At 26.9% G+C, this 20,778-nt stretch overlaps 1 protein-coding gene across 1 annotated transcript in view; it reads left to right on the top strand.

Annotated features, from left to right (window-relative positions):
• Positions 1–248: 248 nt before the first annotated feature.
• The window catches only part of LOC107442627 (tyrosine-protein phosphatase non-receptor type protein myopic), a 42,005-nt gene continuing 21,475 nt past the window's right edge, over positions 249–20,778 (top strand). The window contains exons 1-14 of the mRNA XM_043042291.2: positions 249–826; positions 3,513–3,587; positions 4,084–4,211; positions 5,598–5,724; positions 6,533–6,664; positions 7,560–7,742; positions 11,032–11,190; positions 12,637–12,698; positions 14,067–14,261; positions 16,707–16,772; positions 16,855–16,994; positions 17,075–17,166; positions 18,401–18,605; positions 19,841–20,004. Of these exons, the coding sequence (XP_042898225.1) occupies positions 740–826; positions 3,513–3,587; positions 4,084–4,211; positions 5,598–5,724; positions 6,533–6,664; positions 7,560–7,742; positions 11,032–11,190; positions 12,637–12,698; positions 14,067–14,261; positions 16,707–16,772; positions 16,855–16,994; positions 17,075–17,166; positions 18,401–18,605; positions 19,841–20,004 (1,815 nt within the window). The 5' untranslated portion in view covers positions 249–739. The remainder of the gene's footprint in view (positions 827–3,512; positions 3,588–4,083; positions 4,212–5,597; positions 5,725–6,532; positions 6,665–7,559; positions 7,743–11,031; positions 11,191–12,636; positions 12,699–14,066; positions 14,262–16,706; positions 16,773–16,854; positions 16,995–17,074; positions 17,167–18,400; positions 18,606–19,840; positions 20,005–20,778) is intronic.

The raw sequence follows: 20,778 nt of genomic DNA, 5'->3' as shown, positions 1-20,778 counted from the left end.
AAAAACTTAATTTTTGTTCCTCGATCACTTTCTGCCCGCCAATCAGATACTAAAAATATTAATCCCATCTATACTTTGATTGGATTCTTAGAATTTGTTAGTCTTTACCTAAATATTACCTCAAAATTAAAAATTTTGGACTTTATATTTGTAAAGAAATGTTAAAAATGAGTGTATACTATAGGTGTTCGGTTTTAAAATTTATTATTACTTCACTTGTTAAATTTATTATTATTTTTTGCAAAAATGAAGTCAAATTTATGAGTACAATGGGAGTCGTAACAACTATGTAAGTAAAAAAAAACCCCGAAATCTACTGAATTACTACTGAAGAAGGCGAGGCTGAAAAATAACAAAAATGATTGTCGGAAAAAACAAAGAGTCTATAAGGGACTGTTATTAGTACTGCTGTACATCTTAGTTTAAACAAGCAATTTAACTGGTTTTAATGTATTTCATGTTCTGCTTGTAATTTCTGTTCTGTTCTGAATTCATGTTCTGCCTGTATTTGATTTCGATTTGAGTTAACACTACTGACGCAGTTTTAGATGCACTTAAAGTCTTTTTTGATTGGTCGTTTTTAATGTCCAATCAGCTAATGCTAAATACAAAATATTTGTATTACATAAGAGATGGCAACAACTTTGTTATTATGATGGAAACTGTCATGACATTTTGTGAGTGAAACCTCTTGACAAATATCAATATTTTAATGTTGGATTAACTCTTAAAAATAAGTATGGAGGCTGTACCTCGATTACCAATGATTAGCTGTGATATTAAAATCAGTCCGAGCAATACTGATTTTGGGCATACGCTTCGTAAGGTAAAAGATTCTTGGAGTAATTATTTATTTTGGAAATGAAGATAATCTTATAGTTGTTTATTTATGTTGTAATGTAATTTTTCCAAGCACTATTCAAGCTCAAACGATTTAATAAAAATAATTGCGTTCTTGATTTATTTATTGCACATTTTATTTAGAATTACATAATTAATGGTCAATTACTTAATACTATGCGTCATTCGAATATTATATTTATAAATTTTGAACTTTAGCAAATGCCAGTTACAATTAAAACTTTAAAATTCTGTGTGGAGATTTGTTTTCCCATATGAAATTGTATGAAATAGATCTACTGTATATGTAACACTGTTGGTTGAAAAAAAAATTTGTTTTTAGTTGCTTGATATTATACAAAATTATTATGGAAAAAAATCAATTAACACTAAAAGTCTAAAAAAGGTGACATTAGACACTTGATGTTATTCTAAAAAGGATTTATATCTGCTTTTATATTGTCAGCTTGTAATTTGATAACTAGTACATGTATTGTTTTGGTTTTTACTTCTGAATTAACATTTTACTTTAACTTTGTTTGATAATTATCACCTGAAACTCTAGAATACCTTTCTCTTTTTTTGGTACTCCCATAAGTATTTGAAGGTAGAACTATTCTAATAAAGAGGCTACCAGTTAATATAAAACTAGTTAGGAAATGAATAAAATTTAATGTAGAAGTTTTTCTATAGGTGTAACAACAGAAAAAACATTCATGTTCACTGCTATGAATGATTTGTAGAAAAATTAAGAGAAAAGAAATTGTACATGGTCACGAAATATTGGAGCTTTAATCTCCATTAGGTTTTTAATGGGATGTTGTGGGAATGCTTTGCTGTACTTTGAAATGTTATCAGTTGGTTTCCTTCATTAATTTTTCTTATCATTATGTAAAATGTGAACTAATTCTTTATTACTTAAATGGTTATTCAATTAGGTTTTTCTATGTGCACTAGAATAATAATCCGTTTTAGCAAAGTCTTATTCATTGTAATTATTTTTAAAACAAACAATATAATAATGTTCTTCCATAACAATTATAATTTATCTATTACTGTTTATTGATATTATTCTTAAATGTTATCATTAACAAAGAAAAGAAACAGTATAAAATTAATTTTTAAAATATTGGTTTTAGGGTGACCCGGTGTAATTCTTGATCAAAAAATGCAAACATCTATTTTGTGAAAAAACTATTCAAGATAGAATTTTAATATTTACTGGAAGTTTGAGGCTATATGAGATGAGTCCTATGTCTCCTTTTGTTTGAAAATCTAATTTGAATTTAAAAGATTTTAAATTTTTAGTGATCAGGAATTACCCCTGGTCTTGATCATTTCTGGGGTAATTCCTGATCACTTCTGGGGTAATTACTGATCACCAGTTTTTATTGTAAAGGGGCTGTTTAAAAATAATTATATAATGGTAATTAACAAATAAGACATCAAGATCAAACAAATAAACCAAAAAGATATGTTTAAGCAGCTAATAAAACTATTTATTTAAAAGCAAGAAGAAAGATTAACACTTTAAATTGCAAAAAATCTTTGCATCATTTTACATACATTTTAGGCAATCAGCCAACTCATTCTCATGTTCTGCTGAAATATAAGAGAGTTCCCTCATGGATTACTTTTGCTGGATTTTTTAACTTCATTAAGTGAAAGTGTAAAGTAAAGTAAGGTATGTCAACTCAACAGCTCTGGCGGCAGCTCTCACATTGAAATTTTCATTTTCAATCATTAAAAGAAATTAACTAATTTTGCTTTCTAGAAGCTTAGTATCCTTTTTAGGCTAATAATTTCTCACCATATTTATACTAAGCTAATTTATAAACTTAAAAATTATTCTAACAATGTACACACATAAAATTAAGATAGAAGCAAGGTATGACAAACCAGAAATGGTGCAAATCAGAATACAGTCTTGTATACCGTTAAAAACAAATTTTGTGATGACAGTTAAAATATATTTTATAGTTGTTCCACTTAATAAATATGAACTGTTATTTAAGANTTCACCCTGATTTTTGTGATAATATTTGTTGCAAAAGGAAATTTGTGTACCAAAATGGCTTATTTAGGCACTAACTATGTAACTAATTTAAATGAAAAGTAAGAAATAAAAATCGTAAAGCATAAATTATGAGAAAATAACATTAATGGTTTAAATTTTTGCAATTCATTATGATTTGCTCATTTGTATTTTAATAAAATAGGACTAAAAAACAATTACTATACCAATTTGAATAAAATTCAAACTGTATTTTTCCACCATTTTTACTATTTTGTACCTGTAAAAGTCTTGAGACAAAAGTAGAGTGTAAAAATATTTGCGTAATCATAGTATTTTTTTTAAATGATTATTCAATATTATCTCATTTTTTTAATCTCAACAGTAGGCCCACACTAGGTGATCATTATTTACCCCAGAAACAGAGTGATCGTGAATTACCCCGGGTCACCCTACTTATCTTTTTAGACTTAATACTCTGTTTCAAGTATTTAAGTTAGTCAAAGTGTGATGCTTTGATCAAAATATACCTTTAATTTTACAACATACGTGATGAGTTTCTGTTTGAAAAATATATTACCATATTTTTATTTATTTAAAGTATAACATTATTAAATTCATAAAACCATATCTATATATCTTATTTGTTTATTTATAGTATATTAGGGACTTCTACCATGAAGATCCTGATTCTTATGCAAAAGAGATAAAAGATTTAGAAACTCTTAGACAGGTAATAAAATATAACAAACTCTAACAATTTTATTTTGATACAAGTTTTGTTATAATCCTATGTGTATCGAATGTTTTCTTTGTTACTTTCTAGTTTTCTCTCTTTCACTTCCTGTTTTTTTTTCGTTATTAACTTAGTTTTTCTTTTGCTGCAGGTTTTAAGTAAAGCTTTTTAAAAATTTATTATATTTTAGTTTTATTAATTATTGCTAACAGTGTCATAGAATATCAGTCAAAGTTTCAGTCCATGATTTTGTTGAGAGTAATTTATAATTGAAATAAATAAAAAAGATACGTATTGTACATCTTTTTTTTTTTTTTTTTACTTTGTTCTCAGCATATATCATTAAATCTTTTTGTATTAAGCATAATTATAGAAACTTAATCAGTGTTTATCAGTCAGTCTATCTTATATGTTGAATTTAAATCTAGTAATGTTAATTTTTTATGTATTAAGGGATTTTTTTATTTATTTTGTATAATATATATTTTTGCAGAATGCCATTAAAGCTCCCATGGACTTTACAGGATGTAGCATTCTAAAACGTTACTATTCTCAGCTTCATAAATTACAAAGTCGTTTTCCTATGACAGATGATGGTCCTGCCTGTGTGCCTTTTATGTGGTAATTTTTTATTTTTGGTTCTGAATCAACTTTTTTCTAAATTGTTTGTTAACTTCAATGCTGCCAAATTATTAACTATGAAGCAAGATAGTACAATTTGGGTGTTCATAAGGAAATCAATAATATATTTCTTATGAAAACTTATAATTTTTTTATTAGAATATTGGAATTATAGTCATCTTTAAATATACAATAGATGCAATGGAACTGTAGTTGCACTGTCACAGAGTTGTTATTATAAAAGAATGATGATCAGTTCTTGGTGGTTATTTGAAGTCTACTATGCTTTAGATTGATGACTATCAGCGTGTATAAAGTAAATGAGGCTGATGAGCAATTCTGACCTCTTTGTCACCATCCTGCCTTTGGTTTTGAAACTGTGAAGCTATAATATCCTAGCCCTCCTTAGCTGACAACTGGCTTTTACTTGAATGGATTCTTTCCTTTTTTTTGGGCGAGTGGTTATTTGAAGTCTACCATGCTTTAGATTGAGGAGTACCAGCTTGTATAAAATAAACGAGGCTGATGAGCAATTCTGACCTCTTTGTCACCATTATGCCTTTGGTCTCAAAATTGTGAAGCTATAATATTCTAGCCCTCTTTAGCTGACAACTGGCTGTTACTCGAATGAATTCTTTCCTTTTTTTAAAAAACTCATGAGTAGCTAAACTATAGAATGAGATTTCTCAGTTTTTAAGTATGATACTAATTTTAGGATTTTGGTATGGCGTTGACAATAGAACACTGTTTAGTATTAAAGAGAGAATTTTGCTCTGGGAGGTGGATTAAAGTAAGCACAGAGAATTGTTAAGTATCCTCAAGGAAAATCAGACAATTTTGCCTAACTCTTTTCAGTTGCACAAGAGAAGATTTTCGTTAGTGGTGGATTTTTGTAAAAAAATCTCTCTGAAAGTTAAAAGAGTTTAGATCTTGGCAAATTATATTATGGATTTAAAGTATGTAATGCATTTTTTTTGCCAGTAATTGTTGTTACAGGGCTCAAAATTAATAATAGTCATTTGGTCCAGGATTACTAAAATCTGACTCAGACCATCTTGAAATAATTATCAGTGGTCTCCTGGACCAAAAAATGATTATGGTCAATTGAGCTCAGTATTCTGATTTCAATTATTTGGTTTCTTTGGGCTTTTGTTTCAATCACTAAATATTATGCTTCATCATAATTTTGAATATTATACAGTCTCTGCATTTTTTCATGTAGTTTCATTTTAATATTTAGTATAATGATTTGTTTGTGGTAAATATGTAACCTTTGGATCTGTGACTTATTATTATTATTATTTTTAGATTTCTTTTGTTAGCATAAATACAGAAAACCTTTTTATTTTATTCCACCCTTTAATCTGAGTGTTTTTAATTTTTAAGGACTGACATCTATTCTGGTGTAGCCTACAACATTACAGATATTGAATATGAACAAGCATGCATCCTGTACAACATTGGAGCTCTTCACTCAAAACTGGGTACCATGGACTCAAGATGTAATGCAGAAGTAAGTTCAAATGATTCTAACTTTCTTTTGAAGTTTATATTTTTCAGGAATTATTTTTTGATTCAGTTCAATTTTTAAATTTATATAGTGATGAATTCAAATTGTACAGTGAAAAATTCAAATTGCAAAAATTAAATTAAGGAATGAGAGCAAATTTTTTTATTTACATTAAAGGAATTGAGAGTATGATTTTAAAATTGTGGCTATTCTCCATTTTGTTACCCAAATTTATTGAGGATGATGTAGGTTTATTCAAAGAATTGCTTTGTTTGCAGTAATTTTAGTATGTCATTATCTGATTATTAAATCAAAAGTTATTGAGAATTATTTGCTTTTTATTTTCTTTCACTATATTATAATATTTTGTTACTAGTTTCGCAAGCATTCAATATGATTTTCATTTTAGCCTATATTATTCATAATCAGTAACAGGCAAACCTCAGTTCCTGAATTTAAAGTACTTTATTACTAAGTTAAATGCTTTTATTACTTATTTTAAATACTTACATGAAACACTAGACTTGAAAACATGTTTTTTTTAAAAAAAATATTTGAAATGGCCTTAAAAATTTCAAAATGTTTTGAAATTCTGTAATAAATTAGTCTATTATATTCGTTTTTAAAAATTTGTAATTTTTTAAATTAATTAAAATGTAAGGGTTGTTCAGTAACTCCTTAAAACATCTAAAAAAAATGACATTTCTAGTTTCAAAAAAAGCATATTTTACTATGAATTATTCCTCATTGAACTCAATTGATTTTCAACTTCATTGAAGAGTTTTAATGACTTCTTTTTTTTCCATTGCAGGGCATGAAGATTGCTTGTACTCATTTTCAGTGTGCAGCCTGGGCTTTTCAACATCTTCGAGATACTTATCCTCAGCCAAAAGGAAGTGACATGTCTCACGACCTCTTGACCTTTTTCTTAAATATTATGCTGGTACGTATTCATTATTTTTTGTGTGAAAAAGAATATGCACCGTGTTTGTTGATTTATTTTGGATATTTGTTTCAATTACTGATTCCATTCATATTAAAGCTTGATTAACTAGATCAGCATTTCCCAAAATGTGCTCTACAGAACTATCGGATTCCGTGGAAAGATCACAGGGATTTTAAAAGTCAAAACTTTTTTTAACCAGTAATAATTGTATTGAAATCTTATTAACAATGCATAATTACTTTAATGTTTTTTTTTAAATTTAAAATTGTTAATGTAAAATTCAAATGAAAAAAGAAGTAATTAATGAATAATAAATTAGTAATGAATAAATTAGAAAAAGAATATGCTTTTATAAAAAGTCTATAAGTATTTCTTATCCAGCTTTTCAATTCAAAATAAAATAACCAAATTCAAGAATGAAGAATTATGTTTCTCTGATAACTGTTTTCAGCATTTATAACAGTTCTTTTTTGAAAACCATAATTCATCTTATTTTATTCATTTTTCAGCATGAGCATACACCAATAACAAATTCATATATTTTATCCGCATTGAATATTTTTAAAACAAGTAGTGTTTAATAGTAAAAAGGGAACTGCTAAATTAGATGATCAAAACATAATTTTTTTTAAAAGTTTTTTTTTTGTTAATTTAAAAGATCTGAAATTTTAATTTGTAATTATTAACTTGAATGATTATTTGGTGCATATTTGTACATTGCTGTATAAATTAAGTTCAGTTAAATATTATTTTTATTAAAATACATTTTTTCTTAATATTTATTGTCTTTCCTTTGCTGCTAGTTTCTGCATTTATCCTGACATCATTTTTTGAAAATAGTCAGTTTGCTCTATTGGAAGTATTTAATTATTAAAAGTTAAAATTTATATAGGCTCAAGCTCAAGAATGCATTTTGGAAAAGTCTATGCTTGACAGTAGAAAATCTTCAATCACTGCGAAAATTGCTGCACAAGTGGTTGACTACTACAAGTGTGCTTTGGGTATAATGGTATCTGGAAGTCCAAGCACAGATACTGGAAGCATTCTTGATATTGTTGGATCAAAAATATTTAAGGTTTGTGTACATCTTTTTAATCTCCTAATCAGTAAGTGTTGATTTTCTATGATTATTAATTCCAATGGAAAGAAAGAGAAAAATATTTATTGCTGCCTTTATATTTTGAATTTTTTATTTCTTTTTTTTAAGTGCGACTATCATGCTAATTTTTTTGCACATTTTATAGCAGGCTGCCTAGTGTTTTTAAAAAGTACTTAAAGTGCTTATATTTGATTTGGATTTTTAAAATCTTTAAAAGGTGCTTTTTTTTATTCAGGGTTTGTAAAAAGTGCTTAATTTTCTATCTCTTAAAAAAGAGATTTTTTCTTTGTCATATCGATTGAAGTTTTAAAGTACAAAAAATTCATGATTTTCACAATTTTCTCTGCAATATTTATCAGAAACTAGTTATTTTATCATGATAATGTGAAGTTTTTGAAAATGTTTTGAATTTTGTTGATTTTATGTTCATAAATTAAGAACTTTAAATGATAGAAAAGAAGAATTTTTATTATTGCACAGATCTTAATTATGATTTTTTTTTGGAAAGTGATTAAAAATATTTTTTGAGTTATTAAAAAGGTGCTTATTTTTAAATTTTATTAATTTTTGTAAGTATGTAATTTGAAATAATTTTCTGATGTTTTTATAAATTCTGATTTTTTTTACCTTTATGCAATTCAATAGTATGTAAAAGCTCATTTTATTGATTTAGTTTCAAAGAAGAAATTTCGTGTTCATGAATGGGGAACATTTAGAACCTTTATTCAAAAATGTTTTTTGTTACCACCCTATTAAAATTTGATCATTCAAGTGTCTTGCATCTGCCTGATTCATGTGTACAGAGGCATACAAAATATGTTTGATAATCACGGTGAACTCTTAATAATACTGTAACACATAATTCTAATTAATTATTTGAAATAATTTTAAGTTTTGGGAATTTAAATTCATTTTCAAATTTCTGCTAGAAAATATATTAATATGAATTAGAAATTCACAAACATTATTTTTTGTTTGTTAGTTTTGTAAATTGTTATGATTTCCATGTGNTTTAAAAAGTACGTAAAGTGCTTATATTTGATTTGGATTTTTAAAATCTTTAAAAGGTGCTTTTTTTTATTCAGGGTTTGTAAAAAGTGCTTAATTTTCTATCTCTTAAAAAAGAGATTTTTTCTTTGTCATATCGATTGAAGTTTTAAAGTACAAAAAATTCATGATTTTCACAATTTTCTCTGCAATATTTATCAGAAACTAGTTATTTTATCATGATAATGTGAAGTTTGTGAAAACGTTTTTGAATTTTATTGATTTTATGTTCATAAATTAAGAACTTTAAATGATAGAAAAAAAGAATTTTTATTACTGCTCTGATCCTAATTATGATTTTTTTTGGAAGGTGATTAAAAATATTTTTTGAGTTATTAAAAAGGTGCTTATTTTTTAATTTTATTAATTTTTGTAAGTATTTAATTTGAAATAATTTTCTGATTTTTTTTTATCTTTATGCAATTCAATAATATGTGAAAGCTCATTTTATTGATTTAGTTTCACAGAAGAAATTTCGTGTTCATGAATGGGGAACATTTAGAACCTTTATTCAAAAAATTTTTTTTGTTACTATCCTATTAAAATTTGATCATTCAAGAGTCTTGCATCTACCTGATTCATGTGTACAGAGGCATACAGAATATGTTTAATAATCACAGTGAACTCTTAATAATACTGTAACACATAATTGTAATTAATTATTTGAAATAATTTTAAGTTTTAGGAACTTAAATTAATTTTCAAATTTCTGATTTTAATAATATTTTAGCAAATTAGAAAATATATTAATATAAATTAGAAATTCACAAACATTATTTTTGTTGTTGTTAGTTTTGTAAATTGTTATGATTTCCACGTGGGCGATAAGATATTTTGATGTGTTTTGCTGTTATAAAATGAAAGTTTCAGATACTCTTGAAGTTTTAATCTGGGTACAATACTAAAGATTAGATTCATGTAAAAATGCTATATTTGTAAAATATGTGACTTATTAATATAATATCTCTCAACCTCTTCATAAAAGCACTCAATTTGCACACATACTATTTGGAACCACTTAAAAAGTTTTGTGATAAAAATTATTATTATTTTTTTGTCTATCTATAAGACTTCAAATTGATGAAAGTAATGAGGAAAATACTTATTAAATTTTAGCATTTGTATGAATTGAAAAGTTAATTAGTTGTCAGGAAAAATTAATGTCAATTTCAGCTCATCTAATTTTCGAATTATCCATGTTCAATTTAAAGATAATCAATTGTAGTTCAGCTGTTGCATTAAATATTTTATTTACTTGTAAATGTCTTGAAAGAAATCTTTGAAAGGTTGTTTTGTTGAATTATGTTTCTATAATATTGCTTTTGTTTATTTTGCAAGTATTTTGATTTTTTATTACGCAGGTTAAAATTAATTGTTCATTCGTAATATTTCTCTAATAGCTTTTCAAAAATCTCAGGTCCTCTGGATTCATGTATATAAATGAGATTTCAAAAAGAATAAGTTTAGTGTTCTACTTTAAATTTTTTTTTTCTAATTATCTATTGAGTAAACTTTTCATTTAATTATTGTGTTGAATTATTTTGAACAATGAAAAACATAACTTTAAAGTATGGACTGAATCAAAAAGCAGAGCTGGTAAAGTTACTTGCTGACAGCTGTATACTATAAATATCCATTATCAGTATTATCAACTCTGTTTTAAAGCTGATTATTGTTTAAACTGCAGGCTGCAAAGTTATAAACAACTGCTAGATCATTGTTTCTTAAGTTACTTGGTAATGAGCTCTCTATTTAGTGCTGAACACTTGTTCAGATAAGCAGCAGTCATGGCTTGTCCAGAATCACAACACAATGAGTTAGTTGAATTTGTCAGATTAAAATAAAACAAAGAGGCATTAATTATAATTGTGTGCTGTAGAAAACCCAAACATAGTCACAGCAGCGTCAAGGTTACCGAATGATATCTATAATTTTAGTTGTGTTTTTTTCCCCTCTGAAACATTTAATTACACATAAAGTTTTTACAAACTTAAGTTTTTAGTTTTTCAAGCTTAATAATTTTATTTTTACCTAATTTTAAAGACACTTGTGTCTTTAATTTCTAAGACACTTAATTACCTTTTTCTGACCTCCATAATTACTCATTGTATGAGTTACAGGGAAATACTTGTAAAACAGTAATTAAATTTTATTAATTTTTATGTACATAATCACTTTAGTATCAATTGGGTTAAATATCTGTATATGTTGTTTTTAGGCTTGGAAAAAGTTCATCGAATTCAAAATCGCTTATTATGGTAGTATCTCACATCTGTATATGGGTAATCAAGCAGAGGAACATGAAAAGTGGGGAGAGAGAGTTGCTTGGTTCCAGTCTGCTAATGATCATTTAACTGAGGCTTTTAAAGTTGCTAAGGTAACGGACATTTTTCTTCCATATTTGCTGGAATCAATCTAGAAAAAATTAAAATCCATTTAAGGTACTCGTCACAAAAATACAAGATGAAAAGGAAAAAAAATGCACTTTCACAAATATTTAAACCTCAAAAAATTATGTTTCATCAGCTCTTAGATCTTTAACCTCTCTGCATTTTTTAAAAAAAATATTTCTTATGTTAAATGAAAAAAAAAATGCATTCAGTTTTACGCATGATCTGTGAATTTCCTCCTTTTATTTACAAAAATGTTTTTCCTTGTCTTTCACCTTTTTCATGTTTAGTTGTTTATAATAAATTTAGAGTAAAATGATTATAAAAATTCAAAATATTTAAAAAAAAAATTTGTGCATGATAAACTATGTATAACTCTGAATATGTAAACTTGCGATGATTAATCATAAAATAGGTAATTCTATTCCAATTTTTTGTACCAAATGTCAACCTGATTGTGGGTTTTATCTAGTCAAGGAGCAACGATCTTTCCGGGTTTAAATTAAAACTTATTGTATTGTATTCATGTAGACGTAAAAAGAATAATATGTTCTTTACACTTAAACCATCATATTTTCACCGCATATAACTTATTGTGTAATGTATTTAAACAGTTGTTTTCCTTCTAAGTTTCGTACCTCAACTAGGTAAAGTTTTCGTAACTGACATCTGGAAGAAAGGATTATTCAGCCATATTTATAGACTAATGAAGTAACCAAATTTTTTTTAATCATTATTTTTCCACGGTGCATATCGTTTTTAAAAAGGGTTTAAAGTTGCTTATTTTTGATTTTCGTTTTTTAAAAGCCCTTAAAGGTGCTTCTACCATTGGGTATTTTTAAAAATGCTGAATTTTCCCTTTTCGAAATTTTTTTTTCCGTCATCACTTTGACTTTTACCACATATTATTTAAAAGAGTGCTTCTCATATTGTTCTATTCAACGTTTTTACAATTCATTTTGGTGTCCTGTCTGTCCATAATGTTTGAAAGCGCCAATCCTTTTACATGTTTGAAGAAATACTTTTTGTTCACATGTGCCTCTACTAAGCTGGGTTCGGTGAGATTCCTGTACTTCTGTGTGCCACCCAGCTGCATTTTGCAAGATATCTCAATTTACGGCTTCATTTTTCACCGTCTGATATTGAACCTAAAAACCTCTTGACCTTTTTTAATGTCTAATATAATCAAGAAAAGAGTGCGTAGTCAGAAATTTATTATTTTATCATGATCATGTAAAGTCTTTGAAAATTATTTTTCCTTTTGTTAATGCATATAATGCTTAAAAATATTTTTTAGTGCTTGAAAAGTACTTAAAATGTACTTATTTTTTATTGAAAGATTTGGATACACACCCTTTTTTCTAATGATGTTAAATTGGTCAGAAAATTATATTTATGTTTATTTTCTAGTTAAAAGATTTCCTATTTTTCAGAATATTGACCGGGAAGAATTAACAGAGCCACTTTCATTTACTATGGACGTCATTGGTGGAAAGTAAGTTTATTCTTCACAGTGCTTAAAGTACTTTTTATTATGTAATTGTTTGTTAAAGCTTATTATTACTATAACTTATAATACAGCTTATAAATTTTTTGAAATTATTGTAATGTTAGTTGTACAACTTACTGTATCACATGCTTGAAAAACCTTATAATTTAAAAATTGGAGAGCAGTGAAAGTTTATAGAAATAAATAGTTTTAATAAAAGTTTAAATAAAATAAAATATAAATTCATTCGAGGAACAAGTTATTTAAATTTATTTTTAAATTAGTAAAAATGTGAACTTTAAGCCATAAATAAGTAAAATTTTAGTGATTCTCAATTGGGTCATATAGTCAATATGAGTTACAATTACTCATGGAAATTTTAATTGTGGAAATTATAGTTAATTTTATATTTTACATGATTTTGCTCAGCTCAACATATTTAAGTGAATCAAAAATTTTAGCAAAAATTATAAAATCACTTAGCCAAAGATAATTTTGTATGAACATTTTTTACATTCATACTTAAATTTAGTAAGTACAGTATAGAACCCGTTATCCGGAAATCAGAAAACCGGAAAACCAAAAAACCGGAATGAAATTCAATATATTTTCTCGAATTCAATATATTTAAAAAAATGACTTTTTGTAGCGATTCAGAAAACCGGAAAAATCAGTTATCCGGAATAGCGATGGTCCCGACCGTTCCGGATAATCGGTTCCCTACTGTGTCAAAAGAATATTGTATTGTTAACATAAGAAATTTTCATTTTAGATTATGTATTTTTAAAGGACAAACTTAGAACAGAATCAGACAAATAGTTTATAGGGAAGGAAAATAAAAGATTAATAAATAAATAAATAAATTATTAAATAAAAAGTACAACTTTTATGCACTTCATTTATCAGAAATTATTTGATTCATTTCAATTGAAATCTGATTTTTTTTTCATTTAAAAATTATGAAGAATTAAATTATTTTTGTGTTATTTAACTTTGCATCAAAAGTATTATAACTGCATAAAAAATATTTTGATTTGCATAAAGAGATCTGGTGTTACATGTGAAACCTAAAATTAATTTTAAGGTGATTATATTTAGTATTAAACTGTTCAGACCATATTTACTAGATGGCATCTTCCCTTCTTTTGAGAGTTTGAAGTCTTCATCCATTGAAAAGAGTTTTTCTTTTTTTATTCAGAGAAAATATGTTTTTGTGTCTGATTTTATTACACATATAAGATTGCTCTAATTAATAAACATATTCAGAGTGCAAAGTGTGAACCATTATGATTTGATTATATTATGCGAAAATTTGATCATTAAATCAAAAGTTATTCAGGGTATTTCTTACTTCATGGTACTTATTTCTTCCAGGCTCAACTCAGCTAAGAAGGAAAATGAATTTGTATATCACGATAAAGTACCAGCTCTCAGTACCTTACCAGAGCTAAAAGGAGCTTCTTTAGTGAAAGGAATTCCATTTAGTATTACAGACCCTGATGTCTCTGGCCCTGATATATTCTCTCGTCTTGTTCCTATGGAGGCTCATGAAACCTCTTCTTTGTACAGGTAATTTTATTAATTTTCAGGAGCTAATTAAATCCATAGTTTTTTATTGATATTCTAATATTTAAAACATAGCAATAAGAGTTTAATTATTTATAATTCCCTAAAAGTTGTTGTTATCTTCAAATATTTAAGAATTCTGGCAATGTTTTAGAAAATCCCCCCAAAAAATTTTGCAATAAATATTCAAATATTATCGATTCAAATGTTAATAAACTTCCTAAATGTTTTTTAACTATGCCCTAATTAATATTTGTTTCATTGCAATAATAAGTTTTGCAATTCAATACAAAAAAAGAAGTATCTCCACCCTAAAGCACATGAAATATGAAGAAGTGTGGGCCTCTCGTGGGACAGAACAGATTCAGAGATGTGTGGTGACCCATAACTATTTTCCATCTTCTTTATGCGTCAATCACAATTTTCACGAAGTGAAACTTTTAATTTGAAACTGAAACCCAAAATTGGGAACTGAAACTAAAATCTGTCTATCAAAATTCTAATCCAATAATATAATTTCTCAAATTAAATCTAGCCAATCATTGCACATTAAAGGTGTGGCTAATTCATTTCTCTGGTGAGATCCGAACCGAACACAGCATCTTTCTCTGCTAAAACTCATTGCAAACGGACGTGTAGTCCTATCTCTCTATAATCTTATTATTTTGCCGTAGCGTATATGTTTGTGATGTGGTTAATAAAATCTTAATGTTTAACCTGTAAACCTTCTGATACTTTAAGTGTACCTACACACCACAATACCGTAGATGCTTGCCATTCAAAATGCAGCTAGAAGAGTCAGCAAGTTAAATATAATGTAGAAGTGCCGGAAGGAAGTTGTATCCTTGTTAGTATCTATGAAGGTTTCTGGGGATGCATGATGTTTAGAGATTCCCCCAAAATGCACTAAGAGCTCTTTCTCTCCAAGGGCAAGTCAAATATGTTGTAGATGTGGATGTGGGAAGTTGTGTCCTGTCAGTAACATATGAAATAGAAAATCTTGATAGCCTTATGGAGGTTTCTGGGGACATATGATGTTAAGAGATTCTCCCAAAAAGCACCAAGAACTTTTTCCATCTAAAATTTGATTTTGAATTTTTTGTTTGATTCTTTTTCAATAATTGTTTCATGTTAATTCATTGACACACTTTCTTAAATGTAGATAGTTGCAGAGCTAAACTTGTGAAAGTGAAGGAGAGGATCATCTTTGTTTGAGTAAACTAGCTTTAAACCTTTATGTTTGCAATAGATTAAAAAAACTTATTGCCTTGATTTTATTTCTTGTGTGCTAGCACCTTAATGAACAATTCTGTGAAATTTGAAAATCCCAATTTGACTTGTTTGGGTCATAATGTTCTCACACTTTATGTGTTTTATCCACTCCGAAACAATCAGATTTTCTTTTAGTACTTTTATCCACTGAGATTTCCAGAATTATCAACTTATCAAAATAAATCACTGTTGTATGGTTAACTAAGACTTAAATAAGGTCTCTCTCCAAAAAATCTCAAGTATCTTCTCAATCTCAATCTTAAAAATCTCAAGTATCAAATCTAATGTATCTTAGTACTTTTATAAACTTATCAATTTCATTCAAATAATATTTTCTAACTATTTTTTTTTATTGATCAATATATTTGTTGTTATTCTAATGTATTAATATTTATTTCTATAAAAAAAGAAAAAAATAGTTTCTTTTGATGAAAGCTTAAAATCCTCAATTTTATTTAAAAACTGAAATTAAGAATTTGTTGAAAGGTAGATTTTAAAGTAAAATTAATTTGTTATACTATTTCACTACACTTTATTAACAAGTGACAATTTTTATAACTTCTACATATAAAAGTATTTGCACTTTTAGTACACATTTTATATATAAAAGTATCTTTCATTTGCCTTTATTTCAATTTGATTTTGGGAAGAGAGCATAATTATTGTATGTCTGTACTAAATGTGGCTATTTCAAAGCCTTTTTTAAAACTTCCAACAATCACTTTCAATTAAGAAGTCTTGATTAATGCCAAATTGTTTCTCTTAAAGTTAATTTTTTTTTTTTTACAAAGTTGCTATTACATATAGTAGTTACTTCAATCAATTGATCTCTTAAAAAATAAATCAGTGTCTTTTTTCATTCAATTTTTCTTTTAATTGTTGGAACTACTCTAAAATATTTTATACTTAAAAAACTGAATATTATTAATGAATAATTCAGATATAATATTTAATTAAAATAGTGGTTATTTTAAATATAATCCTATAGTTGAAGTGAATTAAAAGATATGAGGAATGGTTTTATTTACCAAATAAAGATGCATTACATTATTGAAATAAGTTCTATCCATTTAGTTACTTTTAAAATGTTGTTCTAATTGTTAAAAGGTAAAATTTTATTCTTTTGTACAACTTTAAATGTCTTATCTGCTTATACATTTTTTCTTGAATTTGCAGCGAAGAAAAAGCCAAACTCTTAAGGTCAGTTGTCTCGAAAGTTGAAAGCAAAAATGAGGAACTAATGTGAGTATAATTAATATTTTTATTCTCCACAATTATCCTTATCTGCCATTAAAAATGTAACTGCTATACTTTTTCTATGTAGGGCTTACTTGTCATCCCTGCAACTCGAGAATGTACTCTCATTTGATGATGAAGAAAAGATACCCGAAGAATTGTTGGAGAAGTGTGCAGCAATGAGTGTAAGACCATTAGCTATTGCTGACCTGCAAGATTTGATGAAAGGTGCATTATTTGTACATTAAAAAAAATGTTTTTGAATGAATTTTTTTATGAAAATTGAAAATTTTTATTTTATTTTTTAGAATTAATGGAAGTTTCTAAAGATGTAGATGGGGCTTTGAAATCATCTTTTGCTTACTTAGCAGACGAAGAAAGGAGAGAAATGAAGCATCAGGTGAGATGTTCACCGAATGAAAAAAAAATGTTCAAAATGAAGTATACAATAGATTTTTGATTGATAAAAATGAAAAAAAAAAACTTTTTTTCTAGTAATATGAGCCATTATTTTTGCTAGTCTGAAGTGTTCATCAAGATATTAGAGTTTGCATTTGAATGAATTTAAAAATATTGGCAAAGGTTAATTGATTTGGTTGATGTTTTTAACGCTTTATGATTAAACTTTAAAATGCAATAATAATTATAAAATTGTAAAAACTAATAAAATTTTTTTTAGCTTCAAATGGACTTATTCCACTTTCAATAATATTTCATATGAAATAAAATCGAGAGGAAAGTGAAGTTCATATTTCTGTATACATAGTCTAAACTGAAATTAATTTTTTAATGTAAAAATGTAATTAAAAGTGTGAATATGTAAATAATAAATTTTTATTAATGAAAATGAAGTAAGCATGGTAAATAGGTGGTAGTATGTAAAAAACGGTAAATTCATAATATTGCCATACTGATGTGGTCTTGATGTTTTATGTAGTGGCAATATAGTATTTTTGCTGAGATCTATTAATGTAGTCCTTTCTTTATTATTAGCTTTCATAACGATTAAATTATCTGCTTAATACACACTCTGCAATTGATTGATATAGGAAACGAGCCAAATGGTAGAACTTGTTAAAGAGTACTAAATAAAATCAAGTAAATTTCTTCAAAATATGAATTAGCATGAAGGATGGCCAAACTCGCAACCTGCATGTTTGCATTGGTGTTTGTTCCCTGGCAGTTTTGCCTAACAAGTGATTATTTTCCCATGGTATACAGTAATTTAAGAATGCAAATAGAAGTTGTGCTTTAACTTATTACATATATACTTTTTCACTTTCAAAAAAAGGGTTAAGATAACATTTTTATCTAAAATTCTTTTGATTATCAACATATTGTGCTCTATTGAATGTATAATTATAAATTTCTGAAAGCGAATATATCTTACTGAAATTACTTTGAATAAAAAATTAAGAAAAAATAATATTTTTAAAGTTAGTAATAGCAAAAATAAATAAATAAAATATCTTAGATATTTGTAAATAATGTAGTTTTGAAAACATGAATAGTACTGTGTAATGTAAGTATCAATTATTTTGTTTAAAAAATTAAAATAGAACTTATTTAGACACTATGTATATTTTTAAAAATACATTTATCTTTTCTAATCCTGAATACTACCGCTCCTTTAGGAAGTATTTGGTAAAAGATCACCATCCCTACTTATGATGGAGCTTAAAAAGGAGTGTGCCAAATATGATGAAGCTCACAAAAAAGCCATTGAATCGAACAATACCCTGGAAACTGCAGTGAATATCCATATTAATCATATGTCTCAGTTACTTTTACCCTTAGAGGAATTGGCTGCTATGTTGCCTTCTGTCAATGCTGTGAAAAGTAAGCATCTCAGCTATCTGTACAATTTCATTTCTAATTTCTGTGTCTGTATGTCTGTTTGTTAAAATAAATAGGATTTATACTCAAACTATTTATTTTAAATAATGTGTCCTGTAAACTGAATTTCAATGCTTTAAATATTATTATTATTTGGAATCATCAGTCTATACATAGATTGTAATTTTTTGATATTCCTGTTTTTTTCTGATAAAAAATATTTTGTTCAGGTATTCCTGATTTTTTTTTGTTTTTTTTTGTTTTTTTGTTTTTTTTTGTTTCTGCAAATACCACTGCAGATTTTAAATTTAAAAGCATTCCTGCAACAGCTTATTGCGGGCGAAGTTTTTGTGACCAACTGGCTATGTGGTCAGCATTTTAAAAAAGTGGCCAATTTGTCAGATAAGTTGGTACTTATTGATTTGAAACAATTGAGGTTTGAACCCCAGTTCCTTTAACCACTGAGCCATCATTTTTTAAAGTAATTAGTTTAAAAAATGAAAGATTTTGATATTTGATTCAGCTTTTTTTTACTTTTGATATTGTATTAAAAATCACGAAATTCAGTGGTACGAACTTGCAGATTGTCCTCTGATTATGTACGGTGCACCAACAAACAAAAGGACGACCCTGAATAACTTTTGATCTAATAATCAGATCTTCGCGTTCTAGGACTCTATCCTAATAGTTCAAAAGGGGTACTATTTTAGTGCAGATGATATTTTAAGTTGCAGATTCAGACTCAAAAACGTATTTTCTTTGAATAAACCTATCTTTTTTCGACGGATTCTGGTTTCTGACCCCCAAAATATAGGGGGTAGCCGCAATCCGGGGAATATGGTCCCCATATTGTTAATTTTACTTATTGTGTGTTTTGCCATATTTTTAGAACTTTTGAGGAGAATTGAAAAATGTGTGCTCACAAATATAAAATTTATTTATCCAAAGATAATTCCATGCGAAAAATAAATTTTAGTGAATATTTATTATTTTTTATTATTTTATTTAACAATAGTTTAAAAAAATTGAATTGTGCGGTATACAAAATTTGAGCGAAATTGGTTGAAAGTTCCTAAGAAATCAAATTTTAAAAAAGTATTTTTTAAAATTTTTTTTTTAAATGCAATTTCAAAACCAACCACAAGGAAAGCATGAGTTTCTGTCATATGTTTTGATCTTGGATATTTAAGCTCTTTAAAAATTTCAATTCTTAATTTATTATGCTGAATTGTCTCTAGCTCCTGAAAATGTCAAAGCCATGGCTGATTTTAATCTTCTGATCAATAAAGTTGAAGAAATGAAGAATCAGCGAATATTTTTAGAGCAGCAATTGAGAGATGCTTTGATGAAGGATGATATTACTACTGATTTGGTGACTATGAAGAAGAAAGAAGATGTTCAGGTACTTTTTCTTATATTTTTATTTTATACCATTTACTAATTTAGTAAATAATGAACTTAAGCAAATATTGTGAAATTAGCGATATATAAAAGTCTGGAAAACTTGGAAAAGTGAGTGAAGTTTCATCTAGAAGTTTGCTCTAATGAATATCACTACTATGTTTGAACCTTTTGTATTTTTTGTTTCTATCTTGTGTGATCTATCCTATTTTAGAAAACTCTTTTGCCCTTACTTTCTTATATTTATATTTTATACCATTTACTAATTTAGTAAATAATGAACTTAAGAAAATATTGTGAAATTAGCGATGTATAAAAGTCTGTAAAACTTGGAAAAGTCAGTGAAGTTTCATCTAGATGTTTGCTCTAATGAATATCACTACTATGTTTGAACCTTTTGTATTTTTTGTTTCTATCTTGTGTGATCTATCCTATTTTAGAAAACTCTTTTGCCCTTACTTTCTTATATTTATATTTTATACCATTTACTAATTTAGTAAATAATGAACTTAAGAAAATATTGTGAAATTAGCGATGTATAAAAGTCTGTAAAACTTGGAAAAGTCAGTGAAGTTTCATCTAGATGTTTGCTCTAATGAATATCACTACTATGTTTGAACCTTTTGTATTTTTTGTTTCTATCTTGTGTGATCTATCCTATTTTAGAAAACTCTTTTGCCCTTACTTTCTTATATTTATATTTTATACCATTTACTAATTTAGTAAATAATGAACTTAAGAAAATATTGTGAAATTAGCGATGTATAAAAGTCTG

This window comes from Parasteatoda tepidariorum, chromosome 10 (genome assembly GCF_043381705.1).
Source record: "Parasteatoda tepidariorum isolate YZ-2023 chromosome 10, CAS_Ptep_4.0, whole genome shotgun sequence".
In the NCBI taxonomy this organism is placed as follows: domain Eukaryota; kingdom Metazoa; phylum Arthropoda; class Arachnida; order Araneae; family Theridiidae; genus Parasteatoda; species Parasteatoda tepidariorum.
Note: the sequence above shows the minus strand (reverse complement) of the source record. Positions and strands in the feature narration are given on the sequence as shown.